General features: G+C 36.6%; 1 protein-coding gene across 1 annotated transcript in view; it reads left to right on the top strand.

Moving 5' to 3' along the window:
• The window catches only part of LOC148905655 (hemicentin-1-like), a 22264-nt gene extending 952 nt beyond the window's left edge, over positions 1-21312 (top strand). Inside the window, exons 2-28 of the mRNA XM_089040600.1 lie at positions 563-665; positions 1120-1482; positions 2066-2317; positions 2681-2947; positions 5599-5859; positions 5949-6080; positions 6188-6212; positions 6286-6319; positions 6716-7118; positions 9795-9893; positions 10367-10711; positions 11261-11512; positions 11969-12241; positions 12662-12964; positions 13052-13183; positions 13257-13281; positions 13355-13388; positions 13577-13979; positions 16704-16799; positions 17313-17660; positions 18216-18467; positions 18924-19196; positions 19547-19807; positions 19895-20026; positions 20134-20158; positions 20232-20265; positions 20651-21312. Coding sequence (XP_088896726.1) covers positions 572-665; positions 1120-1482; positions 2066-2317; positions 2681-2947; positions 5599-5859; positions 5949-6080; positions 6188-6212; positions 6286-6319; positions 6716-7118; positions 9795-9893; positions 10367-10711; positions 11261-11512; positions 11969-12241; positions 12662-12964; positions 13052-13183; positions 13257-13281; positions 13355-13388; positions 13577-13979; positions 16704-16799; positions 17313-17660; positions 18216-18467; positions 18924-19196; positions 19547-19807; positions 19895-20026; positions 20134-20153 — 5079 coding nt within the window. The 5' untranslated portion in view covers positions 563-571 and the 3' untranslated portion in view covers positions 20154-20158; positions 20232-20265; positions 20651-21312. The remainder of the gene's footprint in view (positions 1-562; positions 666-1119; positions 1483-2065; positions 2318-2680; positions 2948-5598; positions 5860-5948; positions 6081-6187; positions 6213-6285; positions 6320-6715; positions 7119-9794; positions 9894-10366; positions 10712-11260; positions 11513-11968; positions 12242-12661; positions 12965-13051; positions 13184-13256; positions 13282-13354; positions 13389-13576; positions 13980-16703; positions 16800-17312; positions 17661-18215; positions 18468-18923; positions 19197-19546; positions 19808-19894; positions 20027-20133; positions 20159-20231; positions 20266-20650) is intronic.
• The last annotated feature ends 546 nt before the right edge of the window (positions 21313-21858 follow it).

A 21858-nucleotide genomic window follows, 5' to 3' on the forward strand; every position in this document is an offset into this window, starting at 1 on the left:
ATGGTTACCAGACTCTCTCTTTATGGTCGTTGAACTGTTCAACTTTATCTTGATTTCATGACGATTGTCATCTCTATCTATTTCGGTACCTTTAATTATAATAATTAAAAATTTAATTAATTCGTTTAATCATCTTTCAGTGTTTTTTCTTGGATACCGAGCGCTATAAAGACCTCAAATAGATAGTGCGTCCTGCCGTTAAATTTGAATTTTGCTAATAGTAAGGTAAACTTATTTGTTTTTCTGGAATTCAACTGGAAACCATTTTCCTATCAAGACCCTAGGTACTCCATTACACAGAATAAAGCATTATTGCTTGGGATACCTGTGGTTGTAATTTACTAGTAACGGACCAAAAATTAATCGTGGTATTACATTATTATTATTATCATTATCATTATCATTATTATTATTATTATTATCATATCATTATTATTATCATTATCATTATTATTATTATTATCATATCATTATTATTGTTATTGTTATTATTATCATCATCATCATCATCATTATTATTATTATCATTATTCTTCTTATTATTATTATTACATTATTATAGTTGGTAGATATGTCCTTTCTTCAAGTGCGTCGATCATTGTGTTCAGTCTTCTTACTTAAAGCTGTTTTATGGGTGATGGTCCTTTCTGCTCTAGATCTTGCAGGTACGTTACAGTTACTTAACTTTATCATATATATGTGGTGATAAGAACAGTATTTGCCAACATATTCGCAAACACGTTATATGGGTAATGGCAGTAGACTACAAGAACCGTCTAGTAATAACAATCGTTTCATAATCTTTATTCTCTCACAATTGATTTCTTCGTAATGAACGACTTCACCCTCTCGTCAACTTCAGTCTGTATCATCAATACTCCAGCTACGAGTTCTATTTTGTTCAGCCTTAGTATCGGTTGTGCGTTAAAATATTCAGCCATTCTTCAACTTACACTGCTGAAGAAGCAGTAGCCTCAAAACGTCTGAAAAATGTATTTTCTTTTGTATGTGCTAATTTATTTAAAATCTATCTTTACCAAACTGCGCTAGACAGTCCTTGTATACATTTTATATATATCTCTCATGTTCTTTGATAACTATTTTTGTATTCTTTCCCAGATGGGATTTCATGGCTTGCTGTACCAGATAAACACACCAACGTAGAACAAGGACGCCCTTTTGGCTTGCATTGGCATTACGAGATGGACGACAACGAAACATTTTTGTCCTCTGAGATTGAATTTTTTGTAGACTCTAAACCATACCCCACGACCATGGCTTCAAGACATATGGGAGAAAATACGTATTATAAACATCAAAGAAATGATCCTTCATTCTCAATTTTTGGTAAATATAACGTTACCCTTTCTGTGCGGCACAGTGCTGAGATTGGACATAATATCACCTACTGTTTTAAAATATGGTGGACATCAGTAGCTGCAAGAGGAAAAGAAAGAAAGTGTTCTAAAATATTCGTTTATGGTAAATATTATTATAACATGCAAAAATAACATGTGGTTAATCAGGACTGATCATGTTCTTATATTGTGTCATTTTCCTTTCCCATACGTGCAATTAAGAAGCAATGAATGGTTGATACACAAATCATCTCACATCCCCCTCCTCTCCCCAACTTCACCCAAACCACCACCACCACCACCACTCAAAAAAGGAAGCATAGTTTAAGTAATGTAGGGCAGTTGAAGGTTTGAGATTTAGCAATAAAAGTATTATTCATCGTGAAAATTCTAATAAATTATACTTTTTCATTTTCTTGCCATGATTGAGGTTAATTTGTAAAAGGACCGCGATGTTTCGACTGCAAAAAATAATAATAATAATAAAACAGCACACAAGTCTACAGAGAAGTTAAGATCGAAAACGAACAGTCTGATCCTATGTTAATATAATCGAATGCTGGATTGCTCTTTTTAATACTTTGCATGACCAGCAGCTTTTATAAACAAAAATAGAAAATCTCGGTCCCAGTCTTTAGGCTCTTCCAAAATGCTGATTTAATTGTTTTGATATTGTCCACATTTATTATTTTAATCTTTAATTTAAGCTGTGCCACAGATTCCCTATCATATACCACTACTGTCCTGCAAGCAAGGTGATTCCATCAAGCTACAGTGTAATACCACAGGGATCCCATCACCACAAGTTGAGTGGATCCACGATGATACCCATCAACTGATTGTCAGCTCTTCAGATATTTTATTGAACATAACTGGAAAAAGATCAGGAGGGCGATATTGCTGTGTTGCAGATAATGGATTCGGTAGAGATACAGCCTGCACAGTAGTAAATGTCACAGGTATGTATGGCATGGCAATAGGGTTTTGTCATATGATGCACTTTAACCAATCACATTTTACACATGAATTGCTGCATTTCAGTGAACTGATTTAAAAGGTTTTTGATATTTTGGTCTCTTTTGACAATATTCTGATACATTGAACCTTCCATGAATAATTCCTATTTTCAATGTGATAGGATTTGAAGCATTAAATTTGAGGGACACGTCATGAATTAATATTATTATGATATTTTTAATAATTGCGCCAAATATTGCAGCCCCACTTCCTATGGGCAGATGCCATGTGCAATTTCATTAACCAATAAACAAGATTTCCAATCTGGTTGTTTTAATGTACAGCTCTTTTCCCTTTGCTTTCAGAATACGAGCCAGTGAATACAAAACTGTCGTTAAAACACATGAATATACTCGATGTTAATATGATTCGCATAAAATGCGAAGCTGTTGCCTCCCCTCCTGCAAACCGTTTCATAATGACAATTGATGATAAAAAGTACAATTCGAGTGATGGTGTAATCGAAGTACCAGCTGCAAGAAAAGACAAAATATACCACATAGCTGTCAGTTGCATTCCATTCAATAAATGTGGACAAGGACCAATCAAGAAAGTTGTTTTTCTAGAGTATGGTAAGTAACTTTGTGCAGAGATGTTACTACATTAACTCGGTCCAGACATGACCGAAAAAAAGGTGAAAAAATAGGCGAATGATCTTTACAGGTCTACAGAATTATTCTATTGCTCAATGTTTGCTGCAACTTCGGGTTATTTTGGCTCTCTGGCTTTCCTCGGCTTTATCCTCAACTAGACAAAAATATGCCTCAAAGCCTCCCTAAGACTTAAGAATACATGTAAAAAAAAATAAGGAACCGACAAAAACAACATTAACACGCATGTCCAAAACAAATTACTTCATCTGCTTCTGTTTTTTGAACCAGTCCTCCAAGGTTCATAGCTCCAATAGGTACTCAGTACAACATGACGGTCAGTACAGAGCTATGAAATGCGACACCACAGGAGTCCCAACTTCAAACATTACATGGATCAGTGAGGATATTATTAGGATGTGTGCTGTGAAAAAATATTTTTTAAGGACTTTAACTGATCCTTTGTTTGTCTACATCAATTTATTTCGCTCATTTATTCATCCACACACGCATGTACGTCAACTTTCCATCCTGATTCATTTGATAAACCCAATCATCGTTCGTTCGTTCTTTCTTTCTTTGTCGCTAGCGTGACAACATAAGATATTTGATTTATGAGAAAAAGGAGCTTACTATCAAATTTGGCACATCGACATACATATAATAGTAAAGCTGCAAATTATCTTGAATATTGCATTTAAAATGACGAAGATATAAGTTTTTGAAGATAAGCATTTTTGCAGAGAAATGTATGCCAATAACGCATCGTATCAGGCTAGACACACATTTCTTAGCAAAAATTCTACAAAGATTCTTAGTTTGAAAGACTCATATCTTCGTCATTATAAGGGAAATCTTTACGAAACTTTGTATTTTTACTATTATCGATGTAACACATTTGACAGTGAACTCCTTTTTGAGATAAATCAAACATCTTATAATGTCACACTAGTGTGAAAAGAGTTACTTGAAGCAGAAAATCATATCATTTTCCTATACTCAGCGGTCTTCCGCCACACGAGTATATAAACAGTGAGAAACCACGTTCTGTACCCAGTTGCTACGTATGTTCCTCTTCGGTAGCTTGATTTTAACCTTGGCTAAGCACAATCTAGTAGGACAAGTTCCCGTACTCCCTGTAAATCCAATAGTTGCCCAGCAAAACTAGGAAAACGTAGACCAAGACCCCCATCACCAGTACAAGGAGAACTTATTGTGGTAATATTTCTGTTTTAATTAATTTGTCGGGTTTTTTCGATACTTGCCGAGTTTCGCTAATGTTCGTAGCAGGATTAGCTGTTTTATCAAGCTTTAGCTTAACTTTCCTTACGGTGGCAGTAAATTTCCCTTGGTTTGAACGTTTTGTAGTTCTAATAGTAATGTTTGCTAGTCAGTTGTTGGTCATAACCTTATGCTATATTTTGTTGCCACTGTCACTTCTGGCCATTCGTTTTAAAATATTTGCCAGTTGTGTTTGGTCATGAACTTTTTGGCTCAGCGTTATTCATTGCTTTTTGTCAATGCTTGCTTTTTGGCCAGTTTTGTTTACTCTGCACTCCGTGGTTTAATATTTTTCAATATTTTTGTTTGTCATGAGATGTCTGGCTTAGCTCTTTATTCATGACTTTTGTGTTTTACGCATGCAGTCTTTTGCTATGCGTTTGGTGTGATTTCACGTGCACTTTGTTATGCTGGCTTTGTTAAAAAATCTATTCAGAGTCAGTTTTTGTTTGTCATGAGATGTTTGGCTTAGCTTTATTCATGACTTTTGCGTTTTACGCATGCAGTCTTTTGCTATGCGTTTGGTGTGATTTCGCGTGCACTTCGTTATGCTGGCTTCCTTAAAAATCTTTTCATGGCCAGTTGTTTGTTATATGTTGGGTTTTGCGTTATTCATAGCTTTTGTGTTTTACGCCTGCAGTTTTGCTAGGCTATCACGTTTTTATGATGGCTTCGTTAAATCTTTTCAGGGTCAGTTTTTGGTTTGTCGTGATATAATCGATCTTATTTATCAGGTAGATACCTACATTTAAGCAATAGCTTCAAGCTGAATTATAGCACAATAAAATCACACCCGACTGGGTTATGGTTATGCGCCATAAAAATTCGTTTGTTACATTGCCCGTACCCCACGGCTCCGAGGTTTGACAGTCTTATAATGGGAGCCTTATTCCTTGTCGGTCTTTGTACGTGCGCATAAGTCTGTCAACCCTTAGACCTCTCCCTCATTGCGTTTCCATTAAGTATCGTTCGTTTTGTTTTATTTTTAGCATCCTTCCGCTAATCGTGCAAAGCTATCAATTCTTTCATCTCCCCGGCGAGAATGCGATGGGTTCATCCCCTGGGTGCAGTCGAACGGGAAACCATTGCGGGCTCAAGGGTTGGCTGAAAACGATGATCACTGGTGTTTTCGTGGAATCGGTCAGTTTAAGGGAGGGAGTTTAAGAGATGGAGTTTTAGAGGTTATGGATTTTAAGTGTTAGGCTTTTGTCCATTGCTGTAATATCCTTTCCTCAAGCGAAGAGGCATAATGCCCATACCTTAGCCCATACGAGTGGAAGGAAGGCCACTGAGTATAGATTACTAATTTTCAAGCCATAAACTGAGATATTTTTTGCACTGACTTACTTCAGCAAGAGCTAAATCACCAGAGATAACAAATCCGTACAAACAAGTAATATTGGTTAATGAGGGAAAAGACGTAAGTCTTGTTTGCAATGCCAGTGGATACCCAGTACCTAATATCACCTGGACAAAGCATGGCACTGTCATTGGTGTTGGAAGAATATTCAATATAACACGAGTAAAAAGGAACGATTCATCGTGTTACACGTGTACCGCAGATAATGGCTTTGGACACGCCAAGAACGCCAGTATATGTTTAGATGTGCAATGTAAGTACGAAGTTTATCTCCTTGGGCAAATATGATTCTTTGTCATAGCCCAGATGATACCGGTCTTATTTCTTATTTCGTATACGCAGATCTTAACGATTACTCGCTGATTGTGAAGGAGGGGAAAAAGATACTAGTTGCAGTTCTTGGAGTACTGTTTGTTTTGTCGATTGTTCTGAACATCATACTTATGGCGGGTATCCTGTGCTCACGTAGAAAAGGTATGATATATGGATATTTTCTGTATGGTGCAAAAATAACAGAAGACATGCATGAGGGTAGACTGATTTCAATATATTGAATTATTTTATGACTTTTCTAATTTTAGATTCGAAAGAGTATTCTGGAAACAGGTATGTGTTTCTGTTCCGTTTAACTTAAACGTTCAAAATAATGATAAAAAATAAGCTATATTATCTTTTACAGATCAAATAACAGCTTCGACGAGAGGTCACAAATAGTACGTAAGCCACCTGATTATCACTTTGTGTTTTATATATGAAGTCTAATATTATCTATCGTGCGTGACGATCCATCCATCCATCCATCCATCCATCCGTCCGTCCATCCATCCACCCACCCATCCATCCACCCACCCACCCACCCACCCATCCATCCATCCACCCACCCATCCATCCATCCATCCACCCACCCACCCATCCATCCATCCATCCATCCATCCATCCACCCACCCATCCATCCATCCATCCATCCATCCATCCATCCACGCATCCACCCATCCACCCACCCATCCATCCATCCACACACCCATCCGAATAATTCGTTTCAGTGTATTCGTCTAATAAATTTTATCTGTTTGTTAATTCATTACTAGTATTCTTCTTTGTGTGCACAGAACGACTTAACATTGCAAGAGACAAGTTTTAATGTTACAGATAACGAAACACCAAACTTGCCAGAATATGAAGAAATAGGTGCAACGAGTAATGCTGTTGCGACAACAATAACACAGCTATCCCAACCACATTCTGGTGTACAGACGAATATCCCCATGCCTCAGTATGAAGGTGAAGATCAACATGGACAAACAGAGGCTGTTTCAAATCCACCACCAGTCACCTATCAGACCATCCAACCTCGTACTGGTAACTACGATTCACTGAGTCCTTTCACACGGCTGTCCCCTGAGGGTACTGTATTGTCATCCACAGGAAGCCCAACACGAACAGGAGAGTACCAGGTCCTCCAATACCAGGGTGTGTCTCCACTGTACCAGTCTCTCGATGGCTTCAGCAAATGTTAAATAAATATCGAACAAACGACTAGATCAATTTGAGAGCGCTTTTAATATTTTTTTTCAAATAATATCTTGAGATACTAGTCCCCAAGCATATAGAGTAGACAGTATTAGATACACTATCTATGATATAGCCAAATATAATACTCAAAAAACAAGTGAGTAAAAACGTTTTTCTTTAATTTTCACCCCAAGAAAGCAGAGCCTGAGGCAAAGAGGAATCAATTAACCCTTTCTAAAAAGATAAACAATGAATTCAACGAACAAATGAGAAATAATCAAAATGAAAAAATCACACACACACATAAGCAGAACAAACCAACACAGAAAAAAATTCCTTTCCTATTCTGAATCCTCTGCCCGCTCAGGTACTTTTTATCATTCAGAGTAATAACATCTCTGAGGTCCTCGGTGCACTTGTGTAAACACACTCTGGTGTAACCTGGGTGAACGTCTCCAGATTCCAATATCGCTTGGATATTTAAACCCTGGATTGGATCTGATGTGGATACCTGGAACTCCTTCTCGACAAACATTACATTTCTCTTCACGATATGCTTTGAGCTGATGACATCTCGACCTTACTCATAACTGCTTGTTTTCATTTTCACTTCGGTAACTCCCTCTACTGCATGTGTTCCATCAGGGACCGCTGTGGGGGTGGGGCAGAGGAGGATACATTTCCAACCCCGACTTTTTACTTTTACCCATATCAATCTGTTATATTTGCCAATCATTGCCCCTCCCCTCCCCTCCCATCATCATCCCCCACTTTTTCCTATACTAGTTCCAATCTTTTCCCAACACTTATTAGGGTGCTCCGCAGCCCTTGTCCATAATTAAATTTCACTTTCGAGACTTTCATTTTTGTCAATAATAAAATTCGTTTCAAAACTGAAAATGAAGAGGGAAAGTAAGTAGAGTCTTGCGATTAGTAGCACAGGTTATTTAGGAAATCTGGAAGTAGGGAAAATCCGGAAAACCCACTGACATATTACAGCTGGACTGCCACAGTCATTGCGCTAACTTAGTATCAATTCAGGTTCGATCATTTGATGTTAAAGATCAAAATGCAATGGTCATTACTTTTATCAGTTTTTAAATATAAAAGAATACTAATATAACGGTTCAAGAGACATTTATCGTTAAAGAAGCCGAAGAAAGTCTATTTCTATGAACTGTATTCCTTTGTTCAAAAACTGAATTTTGTACTCTGTACCTAGTGACAGTCACTAGGAGACACCTAGAGAAAATGATCTATCATTTTCTCTTGAAGGTAACAGTCTTTCAATATTTCAACTTTCGGGTGTCCCTCCCTGTGTTTCTGGATGAGACATCGCAACCGTTTGGCAAGTAAATTGAATCAAATTACTTGATGAAAACTATCATAATATCACTAGTATTTAGCTGCTTACTGATAATTGCCACCAGTGCTGTGCAGTTCAATCACGAATATTTTGGATGATGTTGGAAAAACACAAAGACACAGAACAGACCTAGATGTTACGTTAATGAGGTGAAGGATAAAATGCTCATTAGGTTTTTATATGTAGGATATTTATTTATTTATTTCAACAATATTTATGCAGGGATGTCACATTTAGCAGAACTAGTTTAAAGAGAGCCCTTAGAACTCTTTTCAAGTTATTCTGTTGTAGGATGACGAATAAATAGTTGGACATAATGTTTACCCTCATTGTCATTATGATGTTGATGTGCCAACTATTTTATGATAGGTTTTGTAACTTAGCTTTATTGGATTGTCCGATAGAATCCTTTTTGACAATCTAAATAACAATTAACCAAACAATTAATCAAACAATTAACCAAAAAAAAAAAAAAAAAAAAAACAACAAACAAACAAAAAAGATCGACATTGAACGTCAACCTATGTATTGAAAAGTGAACTGTTTGCAATTCGTCTATTATCGAAATAAGAAGTAGTCGTCAAAATGCGTTTGTCCCCATTCAGGAGCTTAACTTTAAAAGACCCGGTGGGGGTACTCTTATTTAACGGAGGGCGAAAACGATCTTCGTATCTTTTAGGGTTGAAATCTTAAGTTATTTCCTGTCATAGGAATGAAAAAGAGGAAAAAAGACTGTTAATTTTCATAAGTGGGGTATTTAGAAACCGAAATTAGTGAGATGTTGTTGTTGTGCGACCCCATAGTTTATTCAGGCTATAATCTTTGCATGCTGACTTTGGATCTGTTGCTTTGGATGGTTACCAGACTCTCTCTTTATATGGTCGTTGAACTGTTCGACTTTATCTTGATTTCATGACGATTGTCATCTCTATCTATTTCGGTACCTAACAGCTTATAATAGTCAAAAATTTAATTAATTCGTTTAATCATCTTTCAGAGTTTTTTCTTGGATACCGAGCGCTATAAAGACATTAAATAGATAGTGCGTTCTGCCGTTAAATTTGAATTTTGCTAATAGTAAGGTAAACTTATTTGTTTTTCTGGAATTCAACTGGAAACCATTTTCCTATCAAGACCCTAGGTATTCCATTACACAGAATAAAGCATTATTGCTTGGGATACCTGTGGTTGTAATTTACTAGTAACGGACCAAAAATTAATCGTGGTATTACATTATCATTATTATCATATCATTATCATTATTATTATTATTACTATTATTATTGTTACTATTACATTAATATAATTGGTAGATATGCCCTTTCTTCAAGTGCATCGATCATTGTGTTCAGTCTTCTTACTTAAAGCTGTTTCATGGGTGATGGTCCTTTCTGCTCTAGATCTTGCAGGTACATACGTTACAGTTCCATAACTTTACCATTTTTTCATTGCTAAGATAAGTGCTGATAGGAACAATATTCGCGAACACGTTATATGGGTAATAGACTACAAGAACCGTCTAGTAATAACAATCGTTTCATAATCTCTATGCTGTTGCATTTCATTTCTTTGCAATGATTGGCTTATATAATTCACCCTCTCGTCAATGTCTGTATCATCAATACTCCAGTTTCGAGTTCTATTTTGCTCAGCCTTAGCCTCGGTATTCAGCCAGTCAAATTCAACTTACACTGATGAAGAGGCAGTAGATTCGAAGCGTCTGGAAAAAAAATTATTATTTTTTGTTTTGTTTTGTTGTTTGTTGTTGTTGTTGTTGTTGTTTCTTTTTTTTTCTTTTTTTTTTTTTTTTTCTTTTCACATTTTATACATTTTGTATATATCTCTCATGTTCCATGATAACTAATCTTGTATTCTTTTCCAGATGGGATTTCATGGCTTCATGTACCAGGCGAACACATCAAGGTAAAACAAGGACGTCCTATTATCCTGCGCTGGCATTACAAGATGGACGACAACGAAACATTTTTGTCCTCTAAGATTGGTTATTTTGAAGAATCTAAATTATACACTTCTATAGCTTCAAGATATCTGGGTGAAAATACATATTACAGATACCTAACAAAGTATTTAATACTTGGCAAAAATAAAGTTACCCTTATTGTGAACAGTACTAAGATTGGAAATAATATAACCTACTGTTGTCATGTGGTCCTGAGATTAGTGGATAAAAAAGAAGACAGACGGTGTTCTAAAGTATTCGTATACGGTAAAGTTCATTAAATACTATAGTCCAAACCTATCTATGAATAACATGTATCACTAAGATGTGTTACATTAGGACTGATCTTTTATTGTATCATTTTACTTCCCCAATACTTGCAAGAACAATTAAAAATTCATACAAATAATCTCACAAGCCCCCCCCAAACTCACCCAAACCACCCCCACCACCACCACCACCACTCAACGAAGGACAGTTTGGGAAAATATTTGTCTTAAGTAATAAATGGACAGTTGATGAAACAGAAAAAGCTCGGGGCAATTGAGGATTTCAAATTTAGAATAAGAAATATTATTCATCGTGCATCGTGCAATTTGTAATAAATGAAAACAAGCTGGGGACACCCAATTTTATTTCCCAGATTTGGAATCAGCATTAAATTTCAATTTGGAAAATCGAAGTTTTAAAAAAAGTTTAATATCTTTTCCAAAAGTAGGCAGTCAGCTTGAACAAAAATAGAAAAATTCGGTCCAAATGTCTTGGCTCTTTCAAAAAGTAGTGAGATTGCTGATTTAATAGTTTTGATCTTTTAAGCTGTGCCACGAATTACGTATTACGTACCACAACTGTCCTGCAAGCAAGGTGACTGGATCAAGCTACAGTGTAATACAACAGGGTTCCCATCGCCACAAGTTGGGTGGAACCACGACGATACCCATCAACTGATTGGCAGCTCTTCACATATTTTATTGAACATAACTGGCAGAAGATCAGGAGGGCTATATTGTTGTAATGCAGATAATGGATTCGGTAGAGATACAGCCTGCACAACAGTAAATGTCACTGGTATGTATGGCATGGCAATAGGGTTTTGTCACTATACACTTTAACCATTCATATTTTACACATGGATTGCTGCATTTTAGTGAACTGATTTAAAAAGGTTTTTAATATTATGGTCTCGTTTGACAACATTCTGATACATTGAACCTTCCATCCTATTTTCAATGTGATAGGATTTGATTTGATTATTCTCTCGCCCATTGCCTTAGTACGACTCGCTCTCACTCTAATGGGGCATAGCATTAAGTTTGAGGGACACGCCATGAATTAATATTATTATAATATTTTTACACGGTCTTGGTCTTGATAATTTACGATATCATGCTCAAACTCATCCAATAATTGCGCCAAATATTGCACCACTTCTTATGGGTACATGCCATGTGCAATGTAATTAACCAATAAACAAGATTCCAATCTGGTTGTTTTAATGTACAGCTCTTTTTCTTTTGCTTTCAGAATACGAGGCAATGAATACAAAACTGTCGGTAAAGCAAACGATTATACTCGATGTTAATATGATTCACATAAAATGCGAAGCTGTTGCCTCTCCTCCTGCAAACCGTTTTATGATGACAATTGATGATAAAGAGTACAATTCGAGTGATGGCTTGTATACTATCAAAGTACCAGCTGCAAGAAAAGATAAAATATACCAAATAGCTGTCAGTTGTATTCCATTCAATAAATATGGACAAGGACCAATCAAGAAATATGTTTTTCCAGTGTACGGTAAGTAACTTTGTGCGGAGAGTTTTCAACTTTAACTAAGTTGAGACACCGAAAATAAGGTCAATATATAGGTGGGTGATTTTTCCAGATCTACAGATTTGTTACAAATATATTAGTTTTTGAAACTAGGCATTTTTGAACAGAAATGTATGCCAGTATCGCATCGTATGCGTGAAGAGCATCGTTATCAGGCTAGACACATTTCTCAGCAAAAATTCTACTAAAATTCTGAGTTTGAGAGACTCACATCTTGGTCATTTTAAGGGGAATCTTTGCAAAACTTTGTGTTTTTTACTATTATCGATGTGACGCATTTGACAGTAAACTCAATTTGCGATAAATCAAACATCTTATAATGACACAATAGTATGAAAAGAGGCACGTGAAGCAGGAAATCATATCATTTTCTTAACTTTCAAGCCATAAACCGAGCTATATCTTTGGCACTGACCTTTACTTCAGCAAGAGCTAAATCACCAGAGACAGCAAATTCGTACAAACGAGTAATATTGGTTGATGAGGGAAAAGACGTTAGCCTTGTTTGCAATGCCAGTGGATACCCAGTACCTAATATCACCTGGACGAAGCATGGCATTTTCATTGGTGTTGGACGAATATTGAATATAACAGGAGCACAAAAGAACGATTCATTGTGTTACACGTGTACAGCAGATAATGGTATTGGACACGTCAAGAATGCCAGCATATGTTTAGATGTGCAATGTAAGTACAAAGTTTATCTTTTTTAGCAAATATGATTCTTTGTCATGGTCCAGATGATAGCGATCTTATTTGTTATTACGTGCGCAGATCTTAACGATCACTCGCTGATTGTGAAGGAGGGGAAAAAGATACTAGTTGCAGTTCTTGGAGTACTGTTTGCTTTGTCGATTGTTCTGAACATCACACTTATGGCGGGTATCCTGTGGTCACGTCGTAAAGGTATGATAAAGACATGCATGAGGGTACACTGACTTCAATATATTGAATTATTTTATAACTTTTCTAATTTTAGATTCAAAAATGTATTCAGGAAACAGGTATGTGTTTCTGAGCCGTTTAACTTAAACGTTCAAAATAATAATAAAAATTAAGCTATATTATCTTTTACAGATCAAATAACGGCTCCGACGATAGGTCACAAATGGTAAGTAACCTGGTTATCGCTTTATGTTTTATATATACATTCTAATATTATCTATTATGCGTGACGATCCATCCATCCATCCACCCACCCATCCACCCATCCATCCGCATAATTCAATTCAGTGTATACATTTAATTAACGTTATCTTTTTGTTAATTCATTACTAGTATTCTTCTTTGTGTACACAGAACGACTTAACATTGCAAGAGACAAGTTTTAATGTTACAGATAACGAAACACCAAACTTGCCAGAATATGAAGAAATAGGTGCAACGAGTAATGCTGTTGTGACAACAATAACACAGCTATCCCAACCACATTCTGGTGTACAGACGAATATCCCCATGCCTCAGTATGAAGGTGAAGATCAACATGGACAAACAGAGGCTGTTTCAAATCCACCACCAGTCACCTATCAGACCATCCAACCTCGTACTGGTAACTACGATTCACTGAGTCCTTTCACACGGCTGTCCCCTGAGGGTACTGTATTGTCATCCACAGGAAGCCCAACACGAACAGGAGAGTACCAGGTCCTCCAATACCAGGGTGTGTCTCCACTGTACCAGTCTCTCGATGGCTTCAGCAAATGTTAAATAAATATCGAACAAACGACTAGATCAATTTGAGAGCGCTTTTAATATTTTTTTTCAAATAATATCTTGAGATACTAGTCCCCAAGCATATAGAGTAGACAGTATTAGATACACTATCTATGATATAGCCAAATATAATACTCAAAAAACAAGTGAGTAAAAACGTTTTTCTTTAATTTTCACCCCAAGAAAGCAGAGCCTGAGGCAAAGAGGAATCAATTAACCCTTTCTAAAAAGATAAACAATGAATTCAACGAACAAATGAGAAATAATCAAAATGAAAAAATCACACACACACATAAGCAGAACAAACCAACACAGAAAAAAATTCCTTTCCTATTCTGAATCCTCTGCCCGCTCAGGTACTTTTTATCATTCAGAGTAATAACATCTCTGAGGTCCTCGGTGCACTTGTGCATTTGCACGTTGGATCTGATGTGGATATCTGGAAATTCTTCTCGACTGACAAACAATACGTCTGCATCTGCATGGGTGCCAAGCTGTAAATTGACTTTGATTGACATATGGAATGTGGTAATATTGAGCCCCATCTGTTGAGCTGCCCACGGGTACAGCATTGGTTATATGTTTCTCCTCACGATATGGGCCTTGAGCTGATGACATCTCGACCTTACCCATATCTGCTTGCTTTCATTTTCACTTTGGTAATTCCCCCTACTGTGTTCCATCAGGAGCCGCTGTGGAGCGGGGGCGGGGATACATTTCCAGCCCCTCCCCAACCCCGACTTTTTACATTTTCCCATACCAATCTGTTATATTTGCCAATCATAGCCCATCCATCCCCATCACAATCCCACACCTTTTCCTATACTAGTTCCAGTCTTTTCCCAACACTTATTAGGGTGCTCCGCGGCCATTGTCCATAATTAAATTTCACTTTCGAGACTTTCATTTTTGTCAATAAAAAAATTCGTTTCAAAACTGAAAATGAAGAACGAAAGTAAGTAGAGTCTCACGCTTAATAACACAGGTTATTTAGGGAATCTGGAAGTAGGAAAAATCCGGAAAACCATTGACATTTTACAGCTGGACTGCCACAGTCATTGCGCTAACTTAGTATCAAATCAGGTTCGATCATTGACGTTAAAGATCAAAATGTAATTGGTCATTACTTTTATCCGTTTTTGAATATAAAAGAATACTAATATAACGGTTCAAGAGACATTTATCGTTAAAGAAGCCGAAGAAAGTCTATTTCAATGAACTGTATTCCTTTGTTCAAAAACTGAATTTTGTACTCTGTACCTAGTGACAGTCACTAGGAGACACCTAGAGAAAATGATCTATCATTTTCTCTTGAAGGTAACAGTCTTTCAATATTTCAACTTTCGGGTGTCCCTCCCTGTGTTTCTGGATGAGACATCGCAACCGTTTGGCAAGTAAATTGAATCAAATTACTTGATGAAAACTATCATAATATCACTAGTATTTAGCTGCTTACTGATAATTGCCACCAGTGCTGTGCAGTTCAATCACGAATATTTTGGATGATGTTGGAAAAACACAAAGACACAGAACAGACCTAGATGTTACGTTAATGAGGTGAAGGATAAAATGCTTATTAGGTTTTTATATGTAGGATATTTATTTATTTATTTCAACAATATTTATGCAGGGATGTCACATTTAGCAGAACTAGTTTAAAGAGAGCCCTTAGAACTCTTTTCAAGTTATTCTGTTGTAGGATGACGAATAAATAGTTGGACATAATGTTTACCCTCATTGTCATTATGATGTTGATGTGCCAACTATTTTATGATAGGTTTTGTAACTTAGCTTTATTGGATTGTCCGATAGAATCCTTTTTGACAATCTAAATAACAATTAACCAAACAATTAATCAAACAATTAACAAAAAAAAAACAACAACAAACAAACAAAAAAGATCGACATTGAACGTCAACCTATGTATTGAAAAGTGAACTGTTTGCAATTCGTCTATTATCGAAATAAGGAGTAGTCGTCAAAGTACGTTTGTCCCCATTCAGGAGCTTAACTTTAAAAGACCCGGTGGGGGTACTCGCATATAACGAAGGGCGGAAACGATCTTCGTATCTTTTAGGGTTGAAATCTTAAGTCATTTCCTCTCATAGGAATGAAAAAGAGGAAAACAGACTGTTAATTTTCATAAGTGGGGTATTTAGAAACCGAAAATAGTGAGGTGTACGTTGTTGTTGTGCGACCCCATAGTTTATTCAGGCTATAATCTTTGCATGCTGACTTTGGATCTGTTGCTTTGGATGGTTACCAGACTCTCTCTTTATATGGTCGTTGAACTGTTCGACTTTATCTTGATTTCATGACGATTGTCATCTCTATCTATTTCGGTACCTAACAGTTTATAATAATCAAAAATTTAATTAATTCGTTTAATCATCTTTCAGAGTTTTTTCTTGGATACCGAGCGCTATAAAGACCTCAAATAGATAGTGCGTTCTGCCGTTAAATTTGAATTTTGCTAATAGTAAGGTAAGCTAGCTTATTTGTTTTTCTGGAATTCAACTGGAAACCATTTTCCTATCAAGACCCTAGGTACTCCATTACACAGAATAAAGCATTATTGCTTGGGATACCTGTGGTTGTAATTTACTAGTAACGGACCAAAAATTAATCGTGGTATTACATTATTATTATTATCATATTATTATTATTATTATTATTATTATTATTGTTACTATTACATTAATATAATTGGTAGATATGTCTCTTCTTCAAGTGCGTCAAATATTGTGTTCAGTCTTCTTACTTAAAGCTGTTCCATGGGTGATGGTCCTTTCTGCTCTAGATCTTGCAGGTACATACGTTACAGTTCCATAACTTTACCATTTTTTCATTGCTAAGATAAGTGCTGGTAGGAACAATATTCGCGAACACGTTATATGGTAATAGACTACAAGAACCCTCTAGTAATAACAATCGTTTCATAATCTTTATGCTATTGCATTTTATTTCTTTGTAATGATTGGCTTATATAATTCACCCTCTCGTCAACGTCTGTATCATCAATACTCCAGTTTCGAGTTCTATTTTGCTCAGCCTTAGCCTCGGTTGTGCGTTAAAATATTCATCTAGTCAAATATTTCAACTTACACTGATGAAGAGGCAGTAGATTCGAAACGTCTGAAAATAAATTTATTATTTTTTCTTCTGTTTTTTTGTTTGTTGTTGTTGTTGTTGTTGTTGTTGTTGTTGTTTTTGTTTCTTTTTTTCTTTTTTTCTTTATTTTCTTTTTTTTTTCTTTCACATTTTATACATTTTGTATATATCTCTCATGTTCCATGATAACTAATCTTGTATTCTTTTCCAGATGGGATTTCATGGCTTGCTGTACCAGATGAACATACCAGCGTAGAACAAGGACGTCCTATTTTCCTGCGCTGGCATTACAAGATGGACGACAACGAAACATTTTTGTCCTCTAAGATTGGTTATTTTGAAGAATCTAAATTATACACTTATATTGCTTCAAGACATCTGGGTGAAAATACATATTACAGATACCTAACGAAGTATTTAATACTTGGCAAAAATAAAGTTACCCTTATTGTGAACAGTACTAAGATTGGAAATAATATCACCTACTGCTGTGAAGTGGTCCTGAGATTAGGGGATAAAAAAGAAGAAGACGAACGGTGTTTTAAAGTATTTGTATACGGTAAATTTCATTAAATACCATAGTCCAAACCTATCTATGAATAACATGTATCACTAAGATGTGTTAGATTAGGACTGATCTTTTATTGTATCATTTTACTTCCCCAATACTTGCAAGAACAATTAAATATTGATACAAATAATCTCACAAGCTCCCCCCCCCCCCCTCCCCCAAACTCACCCAAACCACCACCACCACCACCACTCAATGAAGGACAGTTTGGGAAAACTTTTGTCTTAAATAATAAATAGACAGTTGATGAAACAGAAAAAGCTCGGGGCAATTGAGGATTTCAAATTTAGAATAAGAAATATTATTCATCGTGCATCGTGGGATTCGTAATAAATGAAAACAAGCTCGGGACACCCAATTTTTTCCCCAGATTTGGAATCAGCATTAAATTTCAATTTGAAAAATCGAAGTTTTAAAAAAAGTTTAATATTTTTTCCAAAAGTAGGCAGTCACCTTAAACAAAAATAGAAACATTCGGTCCAAATGTCTTGGCTCTTTCAAAAAGTAGTGAAATTGCTGATTTAATAGTTTTGATCTTTTAAGCTGTGCCACGAATTACGAATCAAACGACACAACTTTCCTGCAAGCAAGGTGACAGGATCAAGCTACAGTGTAATACAACAGGGTTCCCATCGCCACAAGTTGAGTGGATCCACGATGATACCCATCAACGGATTGGCAGCTCTTCATATATTTTATTGAACATAACTGGCAAAAAATCAGGAGGGCGATATTGCTGTGTTGCAGATAATGGATTCGGTAGAGACACAGCCTGCACAGCAGTAAATGTCACTGGTATGTATGGCATGGCAATAGGGTTTTGTCATATGATGCACTTTAACCAATCACATTTTACACATGAATTGCTGCATTTCAGTGAGCTGATTTAAAAGGTTTTTAAGATTTTGGTCTCTTTTGACAATATTCTGATACACTGAACCTTTCATGAATAATTCCTATTTTCAATGTGATAGGACTTGATTTGACTATTCTCTCGCCCGTTGCCTTCGTACGACTCGCTCTCACTCTAATGGGGCATAGCATTACATTTGAGGGACACGTCATGAATTAATATTATTATAATATTTTTACACGGATTTGGTCTTGATAATTTAAGTATCATGCTCAAACTCATCCAATAATTGCGCCAAATATTTCACCACTTCCTATGGGTGTGCAATTTAATTAACCAATAAACAAGATTTCCAATCTGGTTGTTTGAATGTACAGCTCTTTTACCTTTGCTTTCAGAATACGAGCCAGTGAATACAAAACTGTCGGTAAAACACACGAATATACTCGATGTTAATATGATTCGCATAAAATGCGAAGCTGTTGCCTCCCCTCCTGCAAACCGTTTTATAATGACAATTAATGATAAAGAGTACAATTCGAGTGATGGCTTGTATGCTATCAAAGTACCAGCTGCAAGAAAAGACAAAATATACCACATAGATGTCACTTGTATTCCATGCAATAAATATGGACAAGGAGCAATCAAAAAAGTAGTTTTTCAAGTGTATGGTAAGTAACTTTGTGGAGATACTTTATAACTAAAGTTGCGTTCTTGAATCCATGTATTTTCATTTTTTTCGTAAAATTGTCCATAACAGCAGAATTTAACCAGCTAAAATTACTTGAATCACGCCACCGAAAAAAGCATTGAGCGTCTTACAAAGACAATGTTACAGCCTTCAACCAATCAGCGTGCGAATTATTCTTAGCTTAGCCAGATATCTGATAGACCAATGAATGACCCCTATTAATTTCCCCTGAAATTATATAATGATGCATTGCAATTTAAGCAGGAAATAATATCCTTTTCCTTGCTTTAAAGTCATAAAATATGTCTTTTCCATTGATCTCTACTTCAGTAAGGAGTAAATCACCAGAGATAATGAATCCGTACAAACAAGTAATATTGGTTAATGAGGGAAAAGACGTAAGTCTTGTTTGCAATGCCAGTGGATACCCAGTACCTAATATCACCTGGACGAAGCATGGCACTGTCATTGGTGTTGGACGAATGTTCAATATAACACGAGTAAAAAGGAACGATTCATCGTGTTACACGTGTACAGCAGATAATGATATTGGACACACCAAGAATGTCAGCATATGTTTAGATGTGCAATGTAAGTACGAAGTTTATCTTTTTTAGCAAATATGATTCTTTGTCATGGTCCAGATGATAGCGCTCTTATTTCTTATCTCGTACGCAGATCTTAAAGATCACTTGCTGATTGTGAAGGAGAGGAAAAAGATACTAGTTGCAGTTCTTGGAGTACTGTTTGTTTTGTCGATTGTTCTGAACATCATACTTATGGCGGGTATCCTGTGCTCACGTAGAAAAGGTATGATATATGGATATTTTCTGTAAGGTGCAAAGATAACAGAAGACATGCATGAGGGTAGACTGATTTCAATATATTGAATTATTTTATGACTTTTCTAATTTTAGATTCGAAAGAGTATTCTTGAAACAGGTATGTGTTTCTGTTCCGTTTAACTTAAACGTTCAAAATAATGATAAAAAATAAGCTATATTATCTTTTACAGATCAAATAACAGCTTCGACGAGAGGTCACAAATAGTACGTAAGCCACCTGATTATCGCTTTGTGTTTTATATATAAAGTCTAATATTACCTATCGTACGTGACGATCCATCCATCCATCCATCCATCCATCCCACCCATCCATCCATCCAACCCTCCACCCATCCATCCATCCAACCCTCCATCCATCCATCCATCCATCCATCCATCCATCCATCCACCCATCCATCCATCCACACATCCATCCACACATCCATCCATCCATCCACCCACCCACCCACCCACCCACCCGCCCATCCATCCATCCATACATACATCCATCCACACATCCATCCGAATAATTCGATTCAGTGTATACGTTTAATAAAAGTTATCTTTTTGATAATTCATTACTAGTATTCTTCTTTGCATGTGTACAAAGAACGACTTAACATTGCAAGAGACAAGTTTCAATGTTACAGATAACGAAACACCAAACTTGCCAGAATATGAAGAAATAGGTGCAACGAGTAATGCTGTTGTGACAACAAGAACACAGCTATCCCAACCACATTCTGGTGTACAGACAAATATCCCCATGCCTCAGTATGAAGGTGCAGATCAACATGGACAAACAGAGGCTGTTTCAAATCCACCTACACTCACCTATCAGACCATCCAACATTGTACTGGTAACTACGATTCATTGAGTCCTTCAACACGGCTGCCCCCTAAGGGTACAGCACTGTCATCCACAGGAAGCCCAACACGTACAGGAGAGTACCAAGCCCTTCAACACAAGGGTGTGTCTCCACAGTACCAGTCTCTTGATGGCTTGAGCAAATGTTGAGTGAATATCGTACCAGGTCCTCCAATACCAGGGTGTGTCTCCACGTACAGTATCAGTCTCTGGATGGCTTCAGCAAATGTTAAGTGAATATCGTACCAGGTCCTTTAATACCAGGGGTGTGTCCACCGTACCAGTCTCTGGATGACTTGAGCAAATGTTGAGTGAATAAGGACCAAAAGAGACCAGTGTTGATAAAGTGCATTGCCATACGGCTCGTAATGCATTATAGAAATGTGTTGAGATTTTCACTTGCTTTTAGTTCATTTATAAAGAAAAGCTTATTGCAATTTTAAGTTTGCACTTTTTCATACAACAATCAAACTTAGAGGCCGTTATGTAACTGTAGGTGACCGGTTACGAACGAGTTGATCCCACCATCGTTTCTCGAAATACTACGAAGTATGCCTTAAAAAGACAATTGCTGAAACTTTTTCACACGTCACTGTACTCATTCATAAGAATGGGAACAAAGATGGAGGAGAACCAGAATACTGCGATAGAGGGAAGGATGCATATAAGATAAGAGGGGTAGAAGCTGCAGGTCGCGAGAGCACAGCACTAGCGAACCCCCTAAAATACTAGAAGTGCACTGGATACCGGACGGCTTTAGTTCTGAGCCCAGAAAACCCATATGTTAATCGGTATACTTCTCATATGTTCGCTTGCACCCGTGATATCCAGTAACAAATTCTATTACCATATGATACTACGTCAGGGAATCGAGCTAGACACCCCCAGAAAAGAGAGGCGAGAGTATCACCGCGATACCACCCTTGCGTCCCAGATTATAACTTGTCCAC

This window comes from Actinia tenebrosa, unplaced genomic scaffold (genome assembly GCF_029948245.1).
Source record: "Actinia tenebrosa isolate PJP-AT-01 unplaced genomic scaffold, QUT_ActTen_1.0 PGA_scaffold7__59_contigs__length_16204524, whole genome shotgun sequence".
Classification (NCBI taxonomy): Eukaryota; Metazoa; Cnidaria; class Anthozoa; order Actiniaria; family Actiniidae; genus Actinia; species Actinia tenebrosa.